The sequence below is a fragment of the Podarcis melisellensis genome (genome assembly GCF_964234715.1).
Source record: "Podarcis melisellensis genome assembly, chromosome: 5".
Taxonomy (NCBI): Eukaryota; Metazoa; Chordata; class Lepidosauria; order Squamata; family Lacertidae; genus Podarcis; species Podarcis melisellensis.
Window position 1 is genome coordinate 28,784,906 of NC_138537.1, and position 22,779 is coordinate 28,807,684.

At 39.7% G+C, this 22,779-nt stretch overlaps 2 protein-coding genes across 2 annotated transcripts in view; one reads left to right on the plus strand and one right to left on the minus strand.

Moving 5' to 3' along the window:
• Window positions 1-433: 433 nt before the first annotated feature.
• DAW1 (dynein assembly factor with WD repeats 1) lies at window positions 434-21,955 on the minus strand. Its single transcript, XM_081910589.1, has 13 exons — window positions 21,792-21,955; window positions 18,866-18,938; window positions 16,212-16,356; window positions 12,347-12,405; window positions 11,654-11,776; window positions 11,402-11,501; window positions 10,734-10,841; window positions 9,287-9,393; window positions 6,244-6,346; window positions 4,935-5,049; window positions 3,777-3,853; window positions 1,758-1,920; window positions 434-602 (listed from the first exon to the last, which is right to left on the minus strand). The coding sequence occupies exons 1-13, from the start codon at window positions 21,829-21,831 to the stop codon at window positions 568-570; spliced, it is 1,248 nt and encodes a 415-aa protein (XP_081766715.1). The 5' UTR covers window positions 21,832-21,955; the 3' UTR covers window positions 434-567.
• SLC19A3 (solute carrier family 19 member 3) overlaps window positions 21,935-22,779 on the plus strand; it is a 36,029-nt gene continuing 35,184 nt past the window's right edge. Inside the window, exon 1 of the mRNA XM_081910476.1 lies at window positions 21,935-22,176. The gene's annotated coding sequence lies outside the window, so the exon portion shown is untranslated. The remainder of the gene's footprint in view (window positions 22,177-22,779) is intronic.

The window sequence follows — 22,779 nt, forward strand, 5'->3', positions numbered from 1 at the left end:
TTTTTTAAAAAAAATGATGAGTAAATGTAGAGCTATATGGCAGCTTTTAATTTTTTTTTTAAAAAAAAGTTTTAATAAGCACTTTCTTCAGAGGTTTCAGACAATACTTGAATAGACAGTTTTAATATATGCTCAACTGTTAATACTACATAAAGAGCTGGACTTTTATAGTGTTTTAAATATTTTTATTAAATAAAAATTAAGCATAGTAAAAATTATCCAACCAAATGGAGAGGCATTCAAGTAAGGCAATGAATTGCTAATAGGATCACGGTGCTCCCCCCCCCTTTTCCCCACCCAACTGGCCTAAAAACCATTACAAAGAAAACAATGCCACTTGTCGCAACTAAGTCACTAACACATATATCAATGCTATTAGAGTAGAACCTATCACATAACTAGCTAACATTGCTAATTTCATGAGTCCAGGAAATAAGTCTACTTCAGTAACATTTTTAAAAAGGCAAAAACAGAAAACAGGTTTTTGAAGGGCTTAGTAGTTATTGCCTGTATAATAAGCTCCTCATATAAAAGCCACTGGGAAGTCGGGTCACAGATTGTCCTCAATTAGCGCCATATCCTACATGTATTATCCTTGCTACCTAGAAAGAAAAGTAACAGATTAACATTTCAAATGTCATTCATATATCTATAATATAAAACTACAGCTTCCTGTTATTTGGGGCAGGAGATATTTCAAATACACCCCTCGTTCATTGGCAATCTTGTCTTCCAACTCTGACGCAGTTGAATGAATTAGAGTTTAGCAAATGACACTTTGCAAACTTCTCTCCTTTGAAAGAATGAGTCAACTGCACAGGAATAGAACACATGCTTTGTACATAGAACATCCCAAGTTGAAGCCCAAATATCTCTAGATCAAAAAAATTCTCAGGTAGGAAGACTGAGAAATTTCCATGCTTGAGATCTTGGAGAGGCACTTAGTTTTAGAAAAGACAGAACTACTGAGCATAAGGCAGTTTCATGTGTTCTGGGCTTTTAATAGGAACCCAACAGGCATACATTCAAAAGGTGCACCTTTTCTCATCACTAAATCTCTGTGCATCCCATGAATATTTGTCTGCAATGCTGTTGTTAAAGGCATAGAGCTTCTATCAGGAAAAAGGTGCCAACACAGATTGCAACCTACATATCAGTATCTTCCAGTGAATACGAGGCCAGCATCTAAGAATTGCCAACCTAACTTTTGAACAAATTCTGAACTAGTTGTGTTGAAATGCTGTAGAAAAGGCTTCTTAAATTTGGCTCTAGGGTTACAATTGCCTTAGTAATGCTGCTATGCCCCATTCCCCGCTTATTGCAATGTTGTAAAAACACCTCCACTGATGAAAGAGGAAAGCACCACTGGAATCAATGAGATACTAGCAAATAAAATGTATATAGCACAGGAAAATGTATTTAGCTGTTCAAATTTGCAGGTTGCCTTAATGCATCCTCCCAGTGAAATTTTAAAAAGTGGAACCATATCTGTTTGTTGAAACTTCTTGTTCAATGGCTGTCCCATTCCCCCACCCCACTCTACTTACTTAACCAACTTCTCTAGGCCAGCACACCGTTTTGAAACAATTCAACTAGTGTGTAAAAGCAATATGCTACAGAAATAACTGTTTGATCCAAGTTTTCAACGGAATTGGACTGAATGAGGTATGACAACAGAAACCAGGAAACTGTCCTTATTTGACATCACTTTAGCATAAACAAGTAGAAGGACAATTTTCAATATAGCTGTTAGTTACCTGTAATGATTATATTGCCCTTGTAATTGAAAGCACACGAAAATATTTCATCAGTGTGGCCTTCTAGTATTTGAATGCATTGTCCTGTCTGAGGCTCCCAAAGCCGAGCTGTTTTATCTGAGCTGGCTGTAAGAATGCGACTCCCTTGAGGATTGAAACAGATCTTTTAAAAACAAAGAAACAAGAATTATTTTTTAAAGAGCCAAGGAAGTGGCATTACTAATCTTAAAGCTTGTCCACCATGGTTCACGCAGGTTTGCAGTGTCTGGGACAACAACCCCTGAATATATTCTGTCTTCGTTTCTATCTACATGGGTAGATTCAGAGGCTGGAGAGGGCTGGTCAATAATAAACCCTCCAAAGCAAGGAGCTTTTCTGCCTTTCATCTTAAAACAAGGGTCATGTCACACATTATCCTGTGAAATACTTTATCCTGTGAAACACTGTGAAGTACTTGATTCCAAGTAGACAAATATTCACAAAGTGGCTCAATCATGGGTGGCTTCTGTGAATAAACTGTGGTTTTAATGCTAAACACGAGCCTTTCAAAAATTATAATGCTATACCATATTTTATATTTGGGATTACATTTCTGAGAACTAAATAGTAACTTATGAAACATTCCCAAAGAAACAACAGCAGAATTGCTATTGTTATTCTCAGTTCCACAAGCCAGCACAATGACTTAAAGTGATCCAAGACAGTAATCAAGGAGCTTGCTCAGGTAGGAAGGAATTGCCACCTCAAGATAATAACTCTGGGATTATTTAGGATTTATTTGTCAAATTTGTATTCCACCCTTCATCTGAAAATCACAGGACAGTTCACAACACAAAAATACTAGATAAAAACACAAAATACATGATAAAAACAGAAACAAAAACAAACCAAGAACCCCCGTCCCACAAACACATTTAAAAGGCCATAGAATATTCAGCCAAAGGTCTGGTTATAGAGAATGATTTTGCTTGGAGCCTAAAGATATGCTGCGAAGGCACCAGGTGAGCAATGGAGAGAATAATGAATTACAGTTAACTAGTCACATATGCAATGAGGAGTTCAGTAGCCAAATATCATTGTGACATTAATATTCAATTAGCGACTAGCCTCATGTTTGAAATAAACATTCCAAAAATTTAAAATTCTTTCTCATCCACCTGCACCTTTATTCAATAATTTCTGCCCTTTTCTCTCCTTTACCAAATAGGTCAGTTTAAATCTAAATGTTACTCTGGAGGTTCCTTGCAGGCCTCCAAAGGCCTTAGTGCATCTCTTTAGTGCATAGATTCATGAGCCACATGAACCGATTCTTGAAAGCAGTCCTTTAACCTCTACCTATTTCTGCCTCTCAATTTAGGGGCACATCTGATAGCTGAATCGTGACATTTGTCATTTCATATGTGCACAACAAATGGGCAACATTAATGAAGTACATATAAAATTGTGGGATGTCATAGAAATAACTTTAAAAAGAAGGAAGGAAAATCCAAAGACAGGCATTCCAAAACCTTACATGGAAATTGTTTTGTATTCTATTTGAATAGCTTTCTGCTTTTTAAAAAAGTTATAGAATCAGTAGCAATTCTTCCTTTCTTATTGAATCTACAATGTTTATTTATTTTATGTAAAATAACTATAATTACTACTACTCTTGAAGCTTTTGGAACTAAAAAAGAAATTGGAAATTTTAATCTGCAAATATAATTTTATCCTTGCTATATTAGATTCATCATATCACAGTGCTGCCAAATTTCATCACACAGACACTAATATTTCCTTTAATCATCCAAACAGATACTGAACCTGTCACTGCTCTCCAAAATTTAAATGACAAAACAGAGTATCTAGCCAACAACACTGCCATAAATCAGGAAACATATGTATGGGCTGCCTTCATCTTGCTCATGCAGTATGGATTTAAGAACAACTTAAGCATCTGTCTTTAACATATATATATACATTTATGCAAATATTCTCAATTTTTTTACCAGCAGTACAGAGAAATAAAACAACAGTCACCTTTGAAATTTCTCCTCCGTGGCCTTCAAGTTTTGATATACATTTTTTTGTTTCTGCATCATAAACTCTTGCTGATCCTTCAGTAGAAAACAAACAAAACAATCATGAGTTTAGTATAGGCATTTACCTGTTGTGCTTAAACACATCTGCAATTTTGTCAGGAACCAGAGAAGGCAAATGTTAGAAATGACTGGCTGCAACTCAAAGCCCACTGATTTAGAGTAGGGATGGGTGAATCTGTCAATTTTGGTTTCCCTTAAGTTTCTCATTTTTCAAATCTTAAGTACAGTTCTCAATGTTTCAGTATCAGTTGGCAGATTTTTTTAAAGTTCTCATGAAAATTCATCAGCCTTTCCAAATATATCCTAATATACACATTTTTGTATAAAATTTCCCCTAATATAATGCATTTTTGCAAAAATATATTCACTAATATAACATAATATTATTTTCAACAAAATATGTTTTTATATGTACACTTTAGTATATGCATTTTGGTTGGACATCTGCACTGCAAAATTCAGAGTTCAAATTTTGAAAGATGGTTGTGTTTACATACTTGTATTGTTTGGGAAAGTACAAATTAGGTGGGTTTGCCTTGAAATGTAAACTGAATTGAATTTGTCCCAGTCCCTATATGGGAGTAGCTACCATTGCTATGCATACTCTTTCACTATAAACTTTTGATGTTCTGTGGTGGTCACTGAAAGCAGGTTAAAATTGCATGGTCTTATGAGAAGGCGGCACTCATACGAAAATGGTTTGGAAGCTTCTAGATTCATTAGACAGATCCGATATATGAGATAGCTTGGGGCAGAAGACTGAGTTAAATATCACAGCCCTGTGAGAAAGCTGCCAAAGAGCACATCACATAACACATAAAAAATGGCTCACTATATGGATATAATCATTCCTTGGTGTTATTATAGAGGTTTTCCACAAGATTGGCTGTATTTAAAAACTTAGCCAGTTTCCAGAACAAGCATTCACCTCACCAGAGTTCCTCTCTTAGAGGATTCTTTCTTTGCCCTCACGTGGAGTCATCCATGATGCACAGAAGGAGCTACTGGGAGTTGCCATGTTACCCCTCAAGAGATGCTCTTCAAATCAGCTGACACGGGATGAAGACATTTTAATAAAAAAAACAATTTCACCTACCATCAGCTGAGGCAGTTGCAATACGCTGGCCAGTGTAATCAAAGCAAACGTCTAATACTTCATCGTCATGGCCTGTTAATGTTGCCACACGCTTGCCAGTCAGCGCGTTCCACAACTGCAATGTGGACAGAAAACAAAATTGCAGGCAAATAATGACAGGGAACCCAAATCAGCTTCTTTATTTATTTGACTGAATGGCTTGCGGCCTGTGTAGCTAGTCAATCACTATTCGTTCTTTCATATGAGCACACAGATTTGGCAGAAAGCAAGGTTAACAAATATTTTGCTTGACGTGTTACCAGCACAAGCCAGATATCTCCTGGAATTGATTTCCATGCTAGCAGCTTATTCACAGATTCAACTCTTATGCCAATAAAGGCTAGAAAAGAAAAGAAAAAAGAACTCCCCAGAAGTCAATAAATGTTGGTGTTTCTTCCCTAAACCAGGCTAGCCTATAGTGTTCCTCTTATTTTCTGTATTTCTTTCTTTTGAAGTGTGATATTGCAAATGAACTGGTGGGGCATTTTTAGAGATAAGCTTTGGGGGTTTTTTTAGAAAGACAGAATGTAAAGGAATTGGACTTTACTGTCCTGGACTGTTTGTCTATAAAATGGGAATGCATCTTTTTACCTGTCTGCTCATTTGGGGTTAATGTGGAGTCTTAGCTAGTGCCCCAGGACTAATAAACTATCAAGGCATAGGGTCCACCATTGCTGATGTGACTAACTGCACACCTGTCTCTAGGGGTGGGAAAATTAAAAGCTCCCAGCTTCCTTGTTCCTGCAGCCCAGATCTGGAGGGATCAAATGACAGGGAGAAGCTATATAAGCAGGTGGATAGCCAAGAGGTGGGTTCACCAAGCAGATCTCAGGTGATACGCAGAGATTCTGGAGAGTTTGAGAGGAAGGCTTCAAGGAAGAAAGGCCTACTTGTGAACAAGGAATCCTGCTAAGAGCCTGGTGAGTTGAGATCGTTTTGGTTTAGGCAAAGTGGATCACATTTAACTAATTTTGTTTTTGCTCCAAATGAAATATTCTGGTTTTCTGCAACCAGCACTGAATGCATATTATCAGGCAGTGTGTATATGCCCTTTGTCTATTATTTTAAAGAGATGTAAGAGTAAACCTACACCTTTATTCTGTACCTGCTCTGGGGGAAAGCTAATTTTCCCCACATGCCTTCATGCAGGCCAAGAAGAATGTATTCCTGGATTCAGACTTACAAATGTATGGGTTAGTCAATACTATGATTATTTTTCGTATACTACTGACAGCAATAAATCAGGTTAATAGGGATCCAAGTATCTTACCATGCATGTTTTGTCCATTGATCCAGTGATTATAAGAGTGCAGTCCCAGTTGAACTGTGCACTACTTATTTCTGCACGATGGCCTATTAAAGTATGCATCCTCCTACCAGGAGAGAATAAAAAACATATTATATGCTTGATTCAAATATAAATGTATTATGCAAAGGGCATCTATAAAAAGAAATAGACAAAATGCTACAGGTTAAATCTTTAATGTTTCCCCAGTCATTTGCAGTGCAATCCTATGCATGCTTAAAGGTAAAGGGACCCCTGACCATTAGGTCCAGTCGTGGCCGACTCTGGGGTTGCGGCGCTCATCTCGCTTTATTGGGCGAGGGAGCCGATAATGAGACCAGCATGACTAAGCCGCTTCTGGCGAACCAGTGCAGCACACGGAAACGCCGTTTACCTTCCTACTTGCACTTTGACGTGCTTTCGAACTGCTAGGTTGGCAGGAGCAGGGACTGAGCAACAGGAGCTCACCCCGTCGCAGGGATTCGAACCGCTGACCTTCTGATCGGCAAGTCCAAGTCACAGTTCAATGAGCTGTGCTCCCAAATAAATATACATAGGATTGCAGCCTTTGTATTACAATATGACCTACACGTGCAAGTCTACGTAAATCTTCAGAAGCCTCAGATCTGATTAACACAATTTTCTGTGGAAATTGTTAAGGAAATTTTTCCAGTGCTTAATCTTTCCACACATAAGCACACAAAAATGTTTGTAAGTGATTGCATGCCAACTGCAAATACAATATTAGGCAGTTGACAGTTTCAAAGCTTTGCATATGGTTACTAAACACAAGTAAAATAAACATGCTAAATTAGATCACTCTCTAGGGCATCGGAGGATTTTCCAATGCAAACTAGAAATTTTCTGATGCCAACTACTGTAATTAGAATTAGCATCAGAAAATTATCCAGTGCACATTTGTACCCATATAATACACAAGGACACATGGTGGGTACACATCTGGGAGTCTCAGCTGGTTATGACTCCCTAGCACCTGTCCACTGCATGTTTAGAAATAGTATTTTTCAACCTAGATACAATTCAGCTGCACAACAAGGCAAAAAGTCTAATTCAAGTATTACTGGTTATCTCATAGATAATCAAGAGTGGACAATTACACAGGCAGAACATATAAAGTCACAGGGCAATAATAGTTCACTCTTGTTGGCAGACCAATTCTGTGTTACAAAGATGTCTTCAAATGTGACATGAAGAGTGACAGCATCAGCTCCGCTGTGTGGGAACTCCTGGCAGATGATGAGACAGACACTGAGGTTGGGTATCCATAGCAGTGAGCAGAGGAGGAATGACTGCTGGGAGGAGTGCAGAGAGAAAAAACAAGGTGGTGCATCTGCATCAGCACAACCAGACGCCTTCAACAAAAACGGGTCTCTCCTGTTCCTACAGCTACAGCAGGCGCTGCAACCTTCCAACAAACTGACCACCCCCAATAGTACACTTCTCCTTTGTCTCCGAGACAGACAGATGCCAACCTGTTGCTACAGCACAAAAGAACTCTAGGGTGCTGGTTTTATAGCCCGCTATATTGTTCTCTATATAAATACATTAAAGAGAGTTTTGAAGCCACATGGGCAAAGAAAAATGCTTCACCTGATGCCAGGTGATGCACAGGTGGGCAGTTCCATCTACCGGACCCACTGAGGGCAGGCTAATATATATTTCACTTTGAAGAAAGTGTGAAAATTAGTTGTCAATGACCATTTTAGATCCTATAGGTTAAACCCTAGAAAACCTTAATGAGTATGTATACTGCAGAGAATGTAAATCAGTGTGTTTTTGGGGTCACAGAATAGTCATCACTGCAATTCAAGAAACGATTAATGAATACCACTGCAGTCATACCACTCTCTCATGCATCCATGTTTTTGTGTTTGTGTGTGTACACAATCAATCTTTAACATGTGTATTCATGTGTTTCCTATGGTTCAGTGCTTTATAACCTATACAACCATTCATGGGTGTTCCCTTATATAATAAGTGTAACTTGTGGTCCTTCTTAGACTGCACATAAAGGTAAAGGGTAAAGGGACCCCTGACTGTTAAGTTCAGTTGCGAATGACTCTGAGGTTGCAGCGCTCATCTCGCTTTACAGGCCGAGGGAGCCGGCGTTTGTCCACAGACAGCTTCCGGGTCATGTGGCCAGCATGACTAAGCCGCTTCTGGTGAACCAGAGCAGCGCACAGAAATGCTGTTTACCTTCCTGCCGGAGCAGTACCTATTTATCTACTCGCACTTTGACGTGCTTTCGAACTACTAGGTTGGCAGGAGCTGGGATTGAGTAACATAGAGACACCTTAATTAATGGTCGCACCAAATGAAAACATCATAAAAGCAAATATTCTGAAGGGAGGGAAATTCCTATTTGCTTGTGGTAATTTTTAAAAAAATTACATTAATGTTCCCAAACCAATTACACTATTTAATTCATATCATGTATTTATAATTATATTGACCCTTCAACGATAACTTAAGATGGGAAATGAATGTTATTCCGGGCTCATATAAGTTATTACTGATCATCATAAGGCTTTTATTGTTTCCACTGTATCAGTTTGACAAAATGTTATTCAGATGCATTAGTTTCATGATATTGAATACGCCCATAGTTTCCCATTTGATGGACCATTGGTCTAATTCAATATAAGAAAGCTCATGTCATGATTATTCAGTGCAAGCCTCCCAGGGGAAGAAACAAAGGTCTAAGATTAATATCACAATATATATCCTCCACTGCTCTGCTATAATATCCTACATAACTTGGCAACACAGAGAACTATTATCTTAGCTCTCTGGCAGATGGAGCTTTGAACTGTTGGTAGGAAGAATCGCAGAGAAGCAATATGCCTAATTTTCATCTTCCTGGTTTCTAGAAGCTTATTGTTGCTTGAAATGTATTAAATACGAACAAATAAAGGCAGATTTATAATTTGAACAACTCTTAGAGCCTGTATAGAACTATTTTAAGAGTTCTGTAAAGCATGAAATAAAACAAGATTTAAAATAGTACCTGCCCGTGCCAACATCCCACACTGCAACTGTATGGTCAAAAGAACCGGTGATGATTCTGTCTCCTGTAGTATTAAATGATAATGCAATAATCTCTGCAGAGTGCCCCTGAAGTTATAAAAAGAAGGTTTAAAGTTTAAACAAAGATCTTTATGTAGAAATAATCTAGGACAGGCATAGGCAAACTCGGCCCTCCAGATGTTTTGGGACTACAACTCCCATCATCCTTGACCGCTGGTCCTGTTAGCTAGGGATGATGGGAGTTGTAGTCCCAAAACATCTGGAGGGCCGAGTTTGCCTATGCCTGATCTAGGATTTATAAAGATGTACAAACTTTAATGATTCTGTGTTTTGTTTTCTTTGTTACTATTATTTTATGGAAAGCGATCCTGAAAAAAAAATCCTCCCAGTTGTCTGTAAACATACAACTTTATGTTTTATTCAAAAAACCTTTCCCCCCCAAAGATTCAAAAAAGAACATAGAAAATCCCAGTCTGGATGGGCAAAGTATCATGTAATGTAAGGTCCTGGGTCACTTCTAGACAAGCTGCTTATTGAGCATTCAGTCTCAGTTGCTTTCATGGAGGTTAGACAGTCAGCTATTATACTGAGCATTCATTCTGATTTCTTTGTGGGAAGGTTAATTAAATAACACTGATATCTGGGTTCAAATCGTCACATTCAAATCATGAATCTCACTCAGTGACCCTGGGTCAGTTACTGTCTCAACACTAGCCTACCTTACACAGTTGTTATATATTTTTAAATATTTCCCTGACCTCCTTGAAGGAAAGGCAGAAGAAAAATGAAATTTTAAAAATTGAGTATATTGCAGTGATAGAAATACACTATTATCCAAAGTTTGTGCAAGTTTTTAAAAACTGTAAAGCAGCAAATAGCAATACCTGTCTACATGTATTTGTGATATTATTAAGAGAGCTCTCTTCAATCTTACAGGGTATATTATAACCCCTTTATTTGTAATCCCAGGTAATAATAGATCTGAAAGCAATTATATAGTGCCTTTGAGTGCAGGAGAGGTTTCAAAGAATATTACCAGTCCATTTTAATTAATAAAGCAGGTCATTCTACCTTGTAGTAGTAAAGCCACAGAATCTGGAAAAAGTATGTTATTTAGGCTGCAATCCTATTCACACTTAGCTGGGAGGAAGCCCCACGGAACACAGTAGGATTTCCAAATAAATATGCATAGGATTGCTCTGCACTAAAGATTTAATGGTTTTTAATTAGTATCACAGCTTTCAGTCTTCCTTTATGTTTGCTTAATGCATTATTTAGCTACATAAGCTAAGAGTTCTGCATAAATTCTCGTCTCTGAATTTTGCAAATGATAATTAAGAACTGCTCTTTTAATTAAGAACTGCTCTTTTAATAGCAATTTCACAAAAAAAACACCCAAGTCATCACTAATAAGAGCTGCAACCCACTGTTAATCTGACTACTTCTTCTCCAGTCTGTATGTCCCATAATTTAGCTGTGGTATCCATACTTCCAGTAGCAACCAATGTACTTTGAAGATTAAATGACAAGCACACCTGTTAGAAAAAGAGAGAGAAGGAAAACCTTTATTAGAAATTCTTGGGTTTTCTATTCTCCTAGGTACTGGTCACATTCACAATATGTTAGAGTGAGACAGTAACTGTTTCTAGTCATTGCCCCATTGACTGTTTATAGGCCTGTAAAATAAAACATGACAGCCATATGATCATAGCTGGTAATAAACATTCACTCATTTGAATCCTTGGAATATTTTCCTTGGGGTACAGGAAGGAATTTTACTCTCACAATTAGACCATGTGGAGGAAGATTACGGTAATAAAGCAGCCCATTCTACCTTGTAATGATAATGCCACAGAATCAGGAAAAATATGTTACAGCAAACATGGAGCTACCACTGCTCCATCTCCATATCTTCACTTAAGTAGGTACAAATTATCGTCCCAGATTTTTTTGAGAATAGTAGCATGTATTGTGACACTTGTTAGCATAGTTTCACTGAGAATAACAGAGAAAACAACACTTAACTTTAAAGTGGTTTTTAAGAATTAGATTGTTCTATATATAGTGATGTTTATTCCAAAGCTCCTGTACTCACTATTTCTGCTGTGTGTCCCCTAAAGGTGTAATAGCACTTTCCTGTGTCTACACTCCATAATTTGCAGGTCTTGTCAAATGATCCAGTCGCAATCTTGTCACTAAATTTTAAAGAATGAAACAGAGTACAAGGGGAAAGTAAAAAACGATTTACAGAGAAAAATTAAAATGATTTGGATGTAGAGTACCAAAGAAATAATGTGCTGAGGCCATCTAGGGCTTTAAAGATCAAAGATTCTGAAAAGTTGCATACCCATACGGATTATTGAAAGCAATTGCATAGACCACATTCCTATGTCCTTCCAGAGAACGTAACTCTTCTCCTGAAGCAGTGTCCCAAAGTTTGCATGTTCTGTCATAGCTTCCAGTGATAAAACTAGAGCGGACAAGAAGAATGGAAGGTTTAAGAAACATTTCTTCCCTATTCCTCACCCCACAATTTAAGCCACTGCTGACTACATTGCTAAAACATCTCAGAGGGATCAGAAAAAATACAACTTGTGAATTGACTCTACTGCTTCTAAGTTCCTCTCAATTCATGATATTTTAAAAAACATGTTGGGTTTTTGTTGTAATTTACGTATTTCCCCTGCTCCCCATCCCCTTTCACTTTTCTCAGTTGATTTGATGAAGGATCAAAGACCAGACAAGAAGAGTATAAGGAGAACAACTGGGGATTTAATACAAGGGGAGGGAGGCAAAACAAGAGCTATCTTACATTTTCCACTGTCATTTTGCTGTTTTTTCTTTTACAAAATAAGAATTGTTAACTAAATATGGTGGATTTTGGCATTTCCAATCCTACTAATTATCTTAGTAACCCTTTTTTGAACCAGAATCTCAGCAGAGGAAATTATAGACTGTAAAATACTATACAGTATTCAGTTTATATTTAGATAAGCATTGGTAGATCATGCATAGTTTGAATTTAAACACCCAAACTTACCAAGAACCTGATTTGTTAAAGGCAACATTAGTCAGTGGCAATATATGAGCCCGGAGTACCTGAAATAGAAAATAAAGGTAATATAATTTTCTTTACATTCCTAGGTATTTGCCTTCACAAATCTAAATATTTAAATATTATTTTAATTGATGGGAATGGCTAAACTATAGTTAAGCACTTTTAAGTCACATTAATCTCAGTAGTGTTGTTTTAAGGATACATTTATTCCTATTGAACTCAGTGGTGCTTTGGAAAGACTGGGCCCATTTGGATTAAAACCTTATGCTACAGCAGCATGTTGTATCCATGACACATTAAAACTCCTATTAAGTTATGTTACGACAGCTTGCTACTATGCTGGGAACACTACCACCAACAAAAAAAACTTTATTACCCAGGAAACTGCAAAGAAAGGTATAGGTTTACACCAACTCTGTGTCTTCATTTAGGAGGTGTTGCTGGCAACTGCAATGTGCTATGAAGTGGAAGCAACACTAGTCCTCTTTCCAATTACACTTTGCATACCCCTAGTTATTCCTCATACTCAATAGATTTGTGCAGTTTTTATTACTGCACAAGAAAATCACTACCAGCAGCACCAAGGATGGGAACGCTCAGACCTGGGGGGCCAAATGCAGCCCTCCAGACCTTTCTATCTCACCCTCAGGACTCTCACCAGGCCTCACCCCTTCCCCTGATCAACAGCCCAGATCTGTAGCCTCCTTGGGTGCTTTGCCTCGCTGAGATACTGCTTCTTGTCTGCCTAGGTGAAGGATTAACAGATGTATGTGTGGATACAGAAACCTGTTGTTATTACATGGCTAGAATGTAGCGTGCTGTACAAAGGAAAGAAGCACACTGATGGCTCTGGATTCCTCATCCCTGCTTTGTCACAATTCAGGTAAAGTCAGTTTTTTCTGTAACTTTCTTGTAACAAATCTTTGAGTAATTAACTATACAGGTACATATCCATTATTCCTTCTCCCAATACTATTAAAAACTCAGATATTCAAAGCTCAACTGTCAGAACTGGATCCATGCCTCTAGGTGAATTAGTGGAAGGTACTGTATAACTCTTAAAAGATTTATCTACAATGCCTGACTTTGACAAAACAAAAGGGGATATAGATTTGGAATTATGAAGTACAGTGGTGCCCCGCAAGACGAACGCCTCGCAAGACGGAAAACCCGCTAGACGAAAGGGTTTTCCATTTTGGAGGCGCTTCGCAAAACGAATTTCCCTATGGGGTTGCTTCACAAGACGAAAAGATCTTGCGAGTCCCCGCGGGGTTTTTTCGCTTTCCCCCCCCCTTTTCCTAAGCCGCTAAGCCGCTTAACAGCTGATCGCTAGAAGCTGCTAGACCGCTGTAGCGCTAATCCGCTAAGCTGTCAATGGGCTTGCTTCGCAAGACGAAAAAACTGCTAGACAAAGAGAATCGCGGAACGGATTCTTTTCGTCTTGCGAGGCACCACTGTAGCCTGTCTGTGGGGTCATGAACCAGCTGAATTCAACTTTTTTTTTTTAAATAACAAAACAGCAGTCAGATTAACAATGTGAAAGTGTGGAGTACTGCAATGACATTACATTAGTCTAATCACCTTTTCAAAAATAAAAATAAGCCAGTATTCAAGGAGCTGGTGTTAAGACAATGACTAGAAAGAAAAACTATTTCTGAGACCAACTGTATGAAAGCACTTAAAAACTCTTAAAGTCGAGCACAAATAGTGAGAGAATGTGAGAGATACCGCTTCCTTATACATATTATCAACAGCAGATTGCACCAACATTGGATCTGTTGATCTGGGTAGAAAGACAGAACATATTCTCAAGCATGCATGAGATGTTTTGTGAGTGTACCTAATCTGACATATTTTCATCAACAGTCAAACTCACCGCTATCTTTCCACAAACAGCTTTTTACTGGTCTGCAACATGGAGCAGCTCAACCTTCGCAACCAATTCCCCACCCCACCCTGCAGCTGCACCCTGTTCTGAAGCAGAAAACAGCCTTATATTGCTATCCAAAGGATACAGATCACTTTTCACTGCTTGGGGAAAAGGGGGGCCATGAAAGAATCAGCAAAAAAGAAAGCCTCTCCCAAACATTGACTAACAGCTTGAGTTCAGTGTTGTGCTGTTCTTTAGAACCATCATATCCCCAAATTTCAGCAACAGACTGTCTGTCAGCTGGCGCTCTAGAAGAGACAAAGATCCTCATGTGTAGATAAACCTCATGCTGCTAGATGGAAGGTAGTGTGCTGTTCTTAAGAGATCTATCCACACTCTTTGACATCAAATGCAGATGAGGAAGGGACATCAGTAATAGCTCTGGTTCATATTTAAATCAATTTTTTCCACACAGCTATTCTACACAGAGACCATCCCTTCATATAGTCTTCCTATGATTTCCCTCCCACCCTGCCATACAAATATAGGCTTTCAGAGAGCCTGTGCTGATTGTAAATCAGCCACGTAACCACATAATGCAGCAAGGATATGTTCATCAAGCACTGCAACTTATTTTCCAACATGCTCGGCTACTTGTATGTATTGGTCAGCTCCCAGTGCCAGTCTCTTTCAGCAGAGATAACCAAGGGAGTGATGAGTGAGCTCCCTGGAGAGGGCTAGGCTCTGGCTGAAATCCTCTTTCTGAAAATCAGCAGCAATTAACTTGCTGGTTAGGTAACTCAACACTGCCATCTGGCACGGTGAAAAAGGTACTGCAGCTTGTGGAAAAGCTACTGAAACTGACAACAGACAAAACACCCCCAATTCTACCACCCACAGGAGTTGTGGTTGTTATTAAATGTATTACCTGCCCTTCATCAGCAGGTCTCAGGGTGGGGTGCAACAATTTAAAACCCCATTATAAAAACAGTTAAAAACAACGTGCAGTCACAGAATTGGAACTGTGTGAGAATTAATATATTCATGTGATCTGTTGTCAGAACAGAATATTAGGTAAAAAGCCCCAAACCACTGCACTCAGGCTTGGCCTTCCATATGACATTTCCCCTGAGCAGAGGCTCATGGGACGCAGAGGCAGTGGCAGTGCTGTAGTCATCAGGGCAATGGCAGTGAGGCTGGAAGAGCTCCAAACTAGCCGAAATGGCCCAATAAGTTTATTGTCACCACTGGGAGGACATCACTGCCTTCACCCCACTCACAAGTTACCACTTGCTTCTACTTGTGCCTTTACAGAGTCTGTGGACTAGGGCTGCACAACCTGAGAGGCACCAACCTGAATGCAGCCCATATTCATGCATGGTGTTCCACTAGGAGCTTGATAAACCTGCTTCTTCTGCCAGCCAGGAGCAGCAGAAATTGAACTCGAGGCAAGCCACAATACATTGCTAACTGGCATTCTCTGGCAAAGTTGGACACAACCAGCTCAGGCCTGCTTATCCAAACACAGGAATCACCAACATGTAAATAACTACGTTCCTCACTCATAAACTGCTTCAGTATACTCTAACATGATCCTTAGAGTCCATATTCAAATAAACAACTAAAATCTGCAATGAAATGTTGCTGTGTATCCTTGAAAGCGTGCCAGCCAGCCCTGTCCTCCTCCAGAATACTCCATTCCATCCCTACAACCTAGTTTCTATTATCCTCCCATAACATTCCATGGCTACAGAGCATGCTCACTGGATTGTATGAGGGTCTACAGCAAACATCTGTTTATGCAGCATAAGCAGGCTGATATCTCCTTTCTCAGCAACCCTGTTTTGGCTCCATTTCTGCCAGCTCTCACAATGATCTGAGAGCAGGACAGTTTAACCAACAGCCATTTAAAACCTCTAGTTTCTGTGTATTTACATAACTGAAAGCAAGTATCAGAAATTGTCTCATGGCTCTTACCTTAAAAAGATAGAATTTGTGGTCCACCTGTTGTCCTAGCTTCTCTTGTAGTCGCAGTATTAAATGTACAACCTGGTCTTTACGTGATGCTGTGATGAGAGGTTCTGCCTTTCTTATATCTGCTACTAAGGCTTCTACATCTGTACTAAAGTAGAATAATGTTTAAAGATATTAAAATACAATTTTCATCTCCTGAAGTTAAGAGAAAATAAAATCCTTCTGTTGCTTTTATCAACCAGGATGAAAGGGGGAAGGGGAGTCATTTTGATATTTTCCCATGTGCCAACCACAGAGATTATCCTTCAGAATAGGGGCAGCGTACCTGTGGGTCTCCACAGATGTATTTTTCTTTTCTTTCCATAAAAACAGATGTACATTTATTTACATTGAACTCTATGGGACTTACTTCTGAATAAACACATAGAGGATTGGACTATGTCACAGAAGCCTCAGAGCACACTGTTGGAAAACAAGCCCCCTCCGGAGTGGCTGGTCTCGGAGCTTGTTTACCGGTAATCTTCCTCTGGCTGACATCCTGGACAGACCAGGGAGATTTTGATAGGCGACATTTCCCAGTGTGGGAAATGCACACCCCCTCCCTTCTTGCATCCCAGGAGGGAAAAGGAGATAGTCAGAGAGTCTATTTACATCTTGTTTATTTCTGACTTTACAGCACTACAGAAAACATGTCCAATCAGTTCAGACTTCTTCTAGCAAGAGAGTCAAACTTCCTTTACATACGCAACAGGAAGGTTTCATATTACACTCTTCACAAAGCTCTGAGAAGCCCGTGAACTTCCGGGAACATTCTTTCCCACAGCTAGTGACATCATGTGATGTAATCAAGCTATCAGTTTGCAGCTGCGTTGCTCTCATATTCTGACACACACATCAGTCAGGAAGATAGATACAAAATTTCTTGCCCCCCCCCCCAATAAAAAGTAGACAGCCACTGGAAATTCCTGAGTTCACCTAGAAATACCCAAGTCCAGGGTCAGCTACTAACATAATCCACACCAATTGTAAAAGTTTTTTTTTTAGGTTAGGCCTTGCATCTTTTGAGTATAAGACAGGTTTCCCATTTTTCAGTCATTTTATTTACAATTTTAATGTTTTCTACTTGAATGTGATTAATTTTGAATATTCTGTATGTTTAGGTCTTTCCTAGTGATTTGTTCCTAGTGGCGTGCTCTGGTCCATGGGGTCACGAAGAGTCGGACATGACTAAACGACTATACAACAACAGTGACTTGTTCATGCAGGTTTAAAACAAGTGGTCATCTCTATTCTGTTGCTTGAATTTAAATAACCTCAGTGACAGCACTCATACCTGTTTTTTGTTTTAATTTCAAACAACATGCTAATTTGTCAAAAAATATCACATAGTCTTAAAAAGTTTACTTTGGCATTGTGTTTCTCAGGGTTAGTCATGGGAGGTAAGGAATTAAATTTCTCTTTAAGCTAAAAAAATAAATATTCTAAAAATAATCTCAAAGCTTTTGGTATGTTAAAAGCACAGCAGCATCATAGGGAACAAATATACAATTTACAAAACTAGATCCTGTTTGTGAAGGATTTCTGTAAGGATAGCCTCAATGGTGAAGGATGTATATTCCACTAAGGAATAACATCCATTGAACAAATTGAATTTGCCAGTATGTTTTCCATACAGGTCACTGACATGCTCAAGGACTACATTTGTTAGGTATGCTAGCAAAAGTATATTACATATAAGATGCTGAGTTGGATCCAGATGGAAAGTTCAGTTCCACTGAATGCTTTAGTTCCACTGAAATAAATATAGGACTTAAAGCTAGCCATCATGACAACCTTATCCCAATTATTTCAAGGGGACTTCAGCATAATTAATCTAAATCTAACCCAATGTCTGTTTTCTGAAACATTTCTTTGACATATTCAATTTAGCCCAGGAAAGCTCCCAGGATCAAGTCTTAATTGTGGCTTTGAAAGACGCCTTTTGCATGCTCCTGCCAGTGCACACCAAGTAATCAAGGAAGAGGTGTGCAAGAGAGGTTTACAACAAATATGAACACCAAAGCCAACATATATCTTTATATGTCTAATTCAGATACACTTTATGAATGCTGGAGATCTTCTTACAAGGCATGAAATGCATCTTATATTTGTTACTCACATATATCCCATTGTGGGAATACTATGTTTTAGAACATAGGAAGCTGCCTTACACTGAGTAAGACCATTCATCCATCTAGCTCAGTATTTTCTATGCTGACTGGCAGAAGTTTTCAGAGTTTCAGACAGAGTCCCTCCCAACCTCACACGGAGGTGCCAGGGATTAAACCTGGGACCTTCTCCTTGAAAGGCTACAGCCCTTTCCAAAAATGCTGTAACTTCATCAGTTGTGAAATGGAAACCACACACCCCTGAATTTTCAACCCTATGAAGTTTTCATTGAAAGTAGCAGCCATATTGCTAGATATGCCATAGGAGACAGGATTGGGCACTAACACCTCAATCTTAAATGACTGTACTTGGAAGAGGATGATTTGACAGCATGATTGTCTTATTCAATATGACCAAAAACACTGCAATACATTTCTTAGCTGTTTAGCAGATTTGTATATATCAGTAAAGTTGTTCTGTGTCAATATCCAGCAAAATATAATACTCACGCAGCACTGAGATCCAGTAAATCTATAGATTTGGTTTTCACTTCCCCACCTTGAACATATTCCAAAATAATGCCTTTGAAGAAGCAAAACAAGACAATTATTAATTCAGTGTCAAGCTAGGTTCTGATGGCACACAGAAGAAGAAGAAGAGTTTGGATTTGATATCCCGCCTTTCACTCCCCTTCAGGAGTCTCAAAGCGGCTAACAGTCTCCTTTCCCTTCCTCCCCCACAACAAACACTCTGTGAGGTGAGTGGGGCTGAGAGACTTCACAGAAGTGTGACTGGCCCAAGGTCACCCAGCAGCTGCATGTGGAGGAGCGGAGACGCGAACCCGGTTCCCCAGATTAGGAGACTACCGCTCTTAACCACTACACCACACTGACCTTCCCTTCGATAAAAAAAATCCTATTGATTTCAGTAGCAACACATCTAACTTAAACCATATAAGGGAGCAGAATCAGGCAGACATCTTGACATTTTCTATAGTGACACATGGTAAGACACAGGTCAGGGGCCAAAGAACTGTGAAACTGGATGCGTATGCTAAAGACTCTTTGAACTTATGGTCTTCAAAGGCAACCCCCATTCCACATGACAAGCTGCTTTTCAAATGTGAAGGGTGTTGTGATATGGCTTGAGGATTTCCTGTTCAAAGGGGAAATGCCCAAAATTCCACTGTCCATGTACAAGCCCACACAATCCTACATCTTCTCAGATGTTCCTCTATGTGCAAAGGATTCCCAGTCACTGAAGCAGCTCTTTTGAACTTCAGCTAGTCTTCACATAGAAAAAATAAATACTGACTCTTATAACCAATGTAATTATTCATGATACACACAGAACTCTGGATCATCCAATAGAACACCACATCATTAATTTATGGAATTCTCTGGCACAAGATAAAAAATGAGAACAGGAAAACGGCCCAGGAAATAGCAGAAGTGCTCCTGTAGATGAAGGAGGAAGCTTTGCTAGTGTTTTGTTTTTGTTTTTAAAGAAAAAGGTAGACCAACCTTGCTAAGGCGAATGAAACATAAAAAATTTAAAGGCTTTGTAAAATAGGGGGCGATAGTTGTAACTCTCTCACTAATGATGTTACAGATACAATTCATGTACATGTAACTATACACAACACAGGAGAAACTCTAGTTAGTAAAAGAATCCAGTTTTCCAGCAACAAAATTAAGTGATGCAATATGTGATGCCCCTGAAACAGAAATGCTTCTTTTAGGAATACCAGTGTGGTTCCTGCTACAGTTGAGTTACAGTAACTTGCATAAGCCCACTTGTGTTTGTCCATGGCAAAGGCTCAAACACTTTAAATGGCTATTTGCTGGTCTGAATAATTGACCTGGGAATTCAAAGCTTGCCCTTAGATGGTCATGGCCATCTAAGACTGATACTTTCAGGTTACTGTAGTATCATAGGCCAAACAACTGATAGTATAGAAAAGCAGAAGCTACTTCACCAACTTAATTTACCAGTTTGAGATCTTCCAAATATAAAAGTAAATCTGCAAAATATGACACCCTGTCTAATATATATAACAACTGAGATATACATAGAAGCAAACTGACTGCCACATTACCTTTATTGCATTCTGTGGTAATCCAGTTACAAATAATTTGTGGATTCTGTATTAGACTAATGCTTTGATATTAGTCTGTTGTTCCCTATAGGAAACAGTATGATATAGAGTATACCATTATTTGGCTTATGGCTGAATTGTCAACATTACACAAATGTTTGTAACACTAGGGATTTAGTAGAATGCAGCTTTACTTCAAGTCACCTCATACATCAATTCATAAGTAATAAATCATTTCAGCTGACAGCAGCTATGGCTTTTTATCTACCCATGGTGCACAACCATGAGCCAAGTACTTTGTGTTCCTACTGCCTGTCATATGCTAAAGTTATCTTGGTTACCATAAGGTACTTTTAGTTTAAACTCCACAACTATTAAATGTCAAAAGCCTATGCACTGACTTCAGCAGAGTGGTCAATGTAACTGTCTATCAGAACCATCTAAATGTCATCCTAGGCAACCACAAGATAAAGCTGTCACAGATAGAAAGGGTCAGACAAATAGGGCCCAGTTATTTTATTTATGACATTTATATTGCATCATTTCTCCACAACACTGAATGCAGCAAACATGATTTTCTTACCCATCTTATCCCCACAACAACCCTAAAAGGTAGGTTTGGGCTGAGATAGTCACTTGGAAAGCTTAATGCCTGAGTTGGGATTTGCACCTGGATATAATAAACTAGCACTCTTAACCATGACACCACTCTGGCCCTCATTGTGCATTATTCCGGTACATCTTCAGTGTGGGGGACTCATACACAAAAGTGCATTTCAACGGGGTAAGTTCCATCTTTAAGCACTTGCAAGTGACTTTTCTTTTTGAAACCCTTCCTGCGTTTGCCTTTGATTCCCCATTAACTATTAATTTAATTTCTAAAAAGCACAAGAACATGTTTGAAAAAAGTTTCCCCAAAAGAGTAGGCATGGTTACTTAAGAGTTAAGGAAAAGGCACTCTGCACAACCTCAGATAAACTATGTTTCTATTGTTGTTGTTATTTCACATTTCATGGTCGAGGCTGCAATCCTGTGCTCACTTAATCGATTTTGCTTGCTTGCTTGCTTCTTTAGAAGCACTACTACGGAACAAGCTCTCACTGAAGACGGAACGCAACGGAGCTTCTTTTCCATTCAACAGACCTGCTGAGCAAATGGGTTCCGGGGCTCCATGTTATATGTTATATATGTTAACCCTTTCTTCCCCGACTCCACCATCCCCTCCTTTCAATCGCCCACGCTTGCCCGCCCCACGTAAGGCTTCCCCGTCGTCATTCCCCCGCTCCCCATCTTTAACATTGACCCTTCACACTGCCCTGCCCTGCCCCATTCCGCACCCGGCGGGTAATATCGCAGCAAGAACCGCTTCAGCTTCATCTCGTCCCGGGCGGCCGAGGCCTCCAAGCCGGCGCCGTTGTCATAGGAACCAGACAAACCGACGCTCTCCGCAGCGCGCACGCGCGGCCCGCGACTACCCCCGCCCCCTCTCCTCTGCCGCCCGCAGCTACTCCGGCTCCGCCCTCACAGGGCTGACTAGCGGGGGTCGAGGGGGGTGCATTGTGCGCGAGCGCCGTGGGAGCTTGGCGCGCTTTTTGAGCCCGTTGCTATGGCAGCAGGGCGTGAGGGGATAAGTCACCTGCTTCCCGTTGCCTCACAGTGGGGTTTTTTTGGGGGGGGCGGCGGTGTTGTAAGAGGAATTCGGAGAGGAAACCGCGCAAGAGGGTAAGGGAGGGGCTTGCATTGCGATCCTATGAACCATTATTGCGCCTAAGACGGAAGCTGCGGTGCGCGAGCCTGTATTATTGTGCTTTGTCCCCACACAGCCATAGAGCCCTCTGGGTGACTTTGAGCCTGTCATTGTCTCCAGCCTGCCCTACCTCACAAGGTTGTTGTGACGGAGAGGGGGGAGGCTCTTGTTGTTCTCCACCTTGAGCTCCTTGGAGGGGAGATAAATGTAATACAGTAGTACCTCAGGTTACATACGCTTCAGGTTACATATGCTTCAGGTTACAGACTCCGCTAACCCAGAAATAATGCTTCAGGTTAAGAACTTTGCTTCAGGATAAGAACAGAAATTGTGCTCCAGCGGCATGGCAGCAGCAGGAGGCCCCATTATCTAAAGTGGTGCTTCAGGTTAAGAATAGTTTCAGGTTAGGAATGGACCTCCAGAACGAATTAAGTACTTAAAGTACTTAACCCGAGGTACCCCTGCAATAATAAAACGAATTATGACTCCAAAGGCCCAGCTGACTTCAATGAGGCTTGCTCCTAGCTAAATAGAAGTAAGGTTGCAGTACTAATAAGGTAAAGGGACCCCTGACCATT

Coding starts and splice junctions, on each gene's coding strand:
- DAW1 (XM_081910589.1), bottom strand. CDS start 21,831: ATGAAGCTGAAGCGGTTCTTGCTGCGATATTACCCGCCGG. Junction 16,357..18,865: donor TTACTGGATCTCAGTGCTGC/GTGAGTATTATA, acceptor ATTCTACTTTAG/TACAGATGTAGAAGCCTTAG. Junction 6,347..9,286: donor TGGGATGTTGGCACGGGCAG/GTACTATTTTAA, acceptor CTCTCCTGGTAG/GAGGATGCATACTTTAATAG.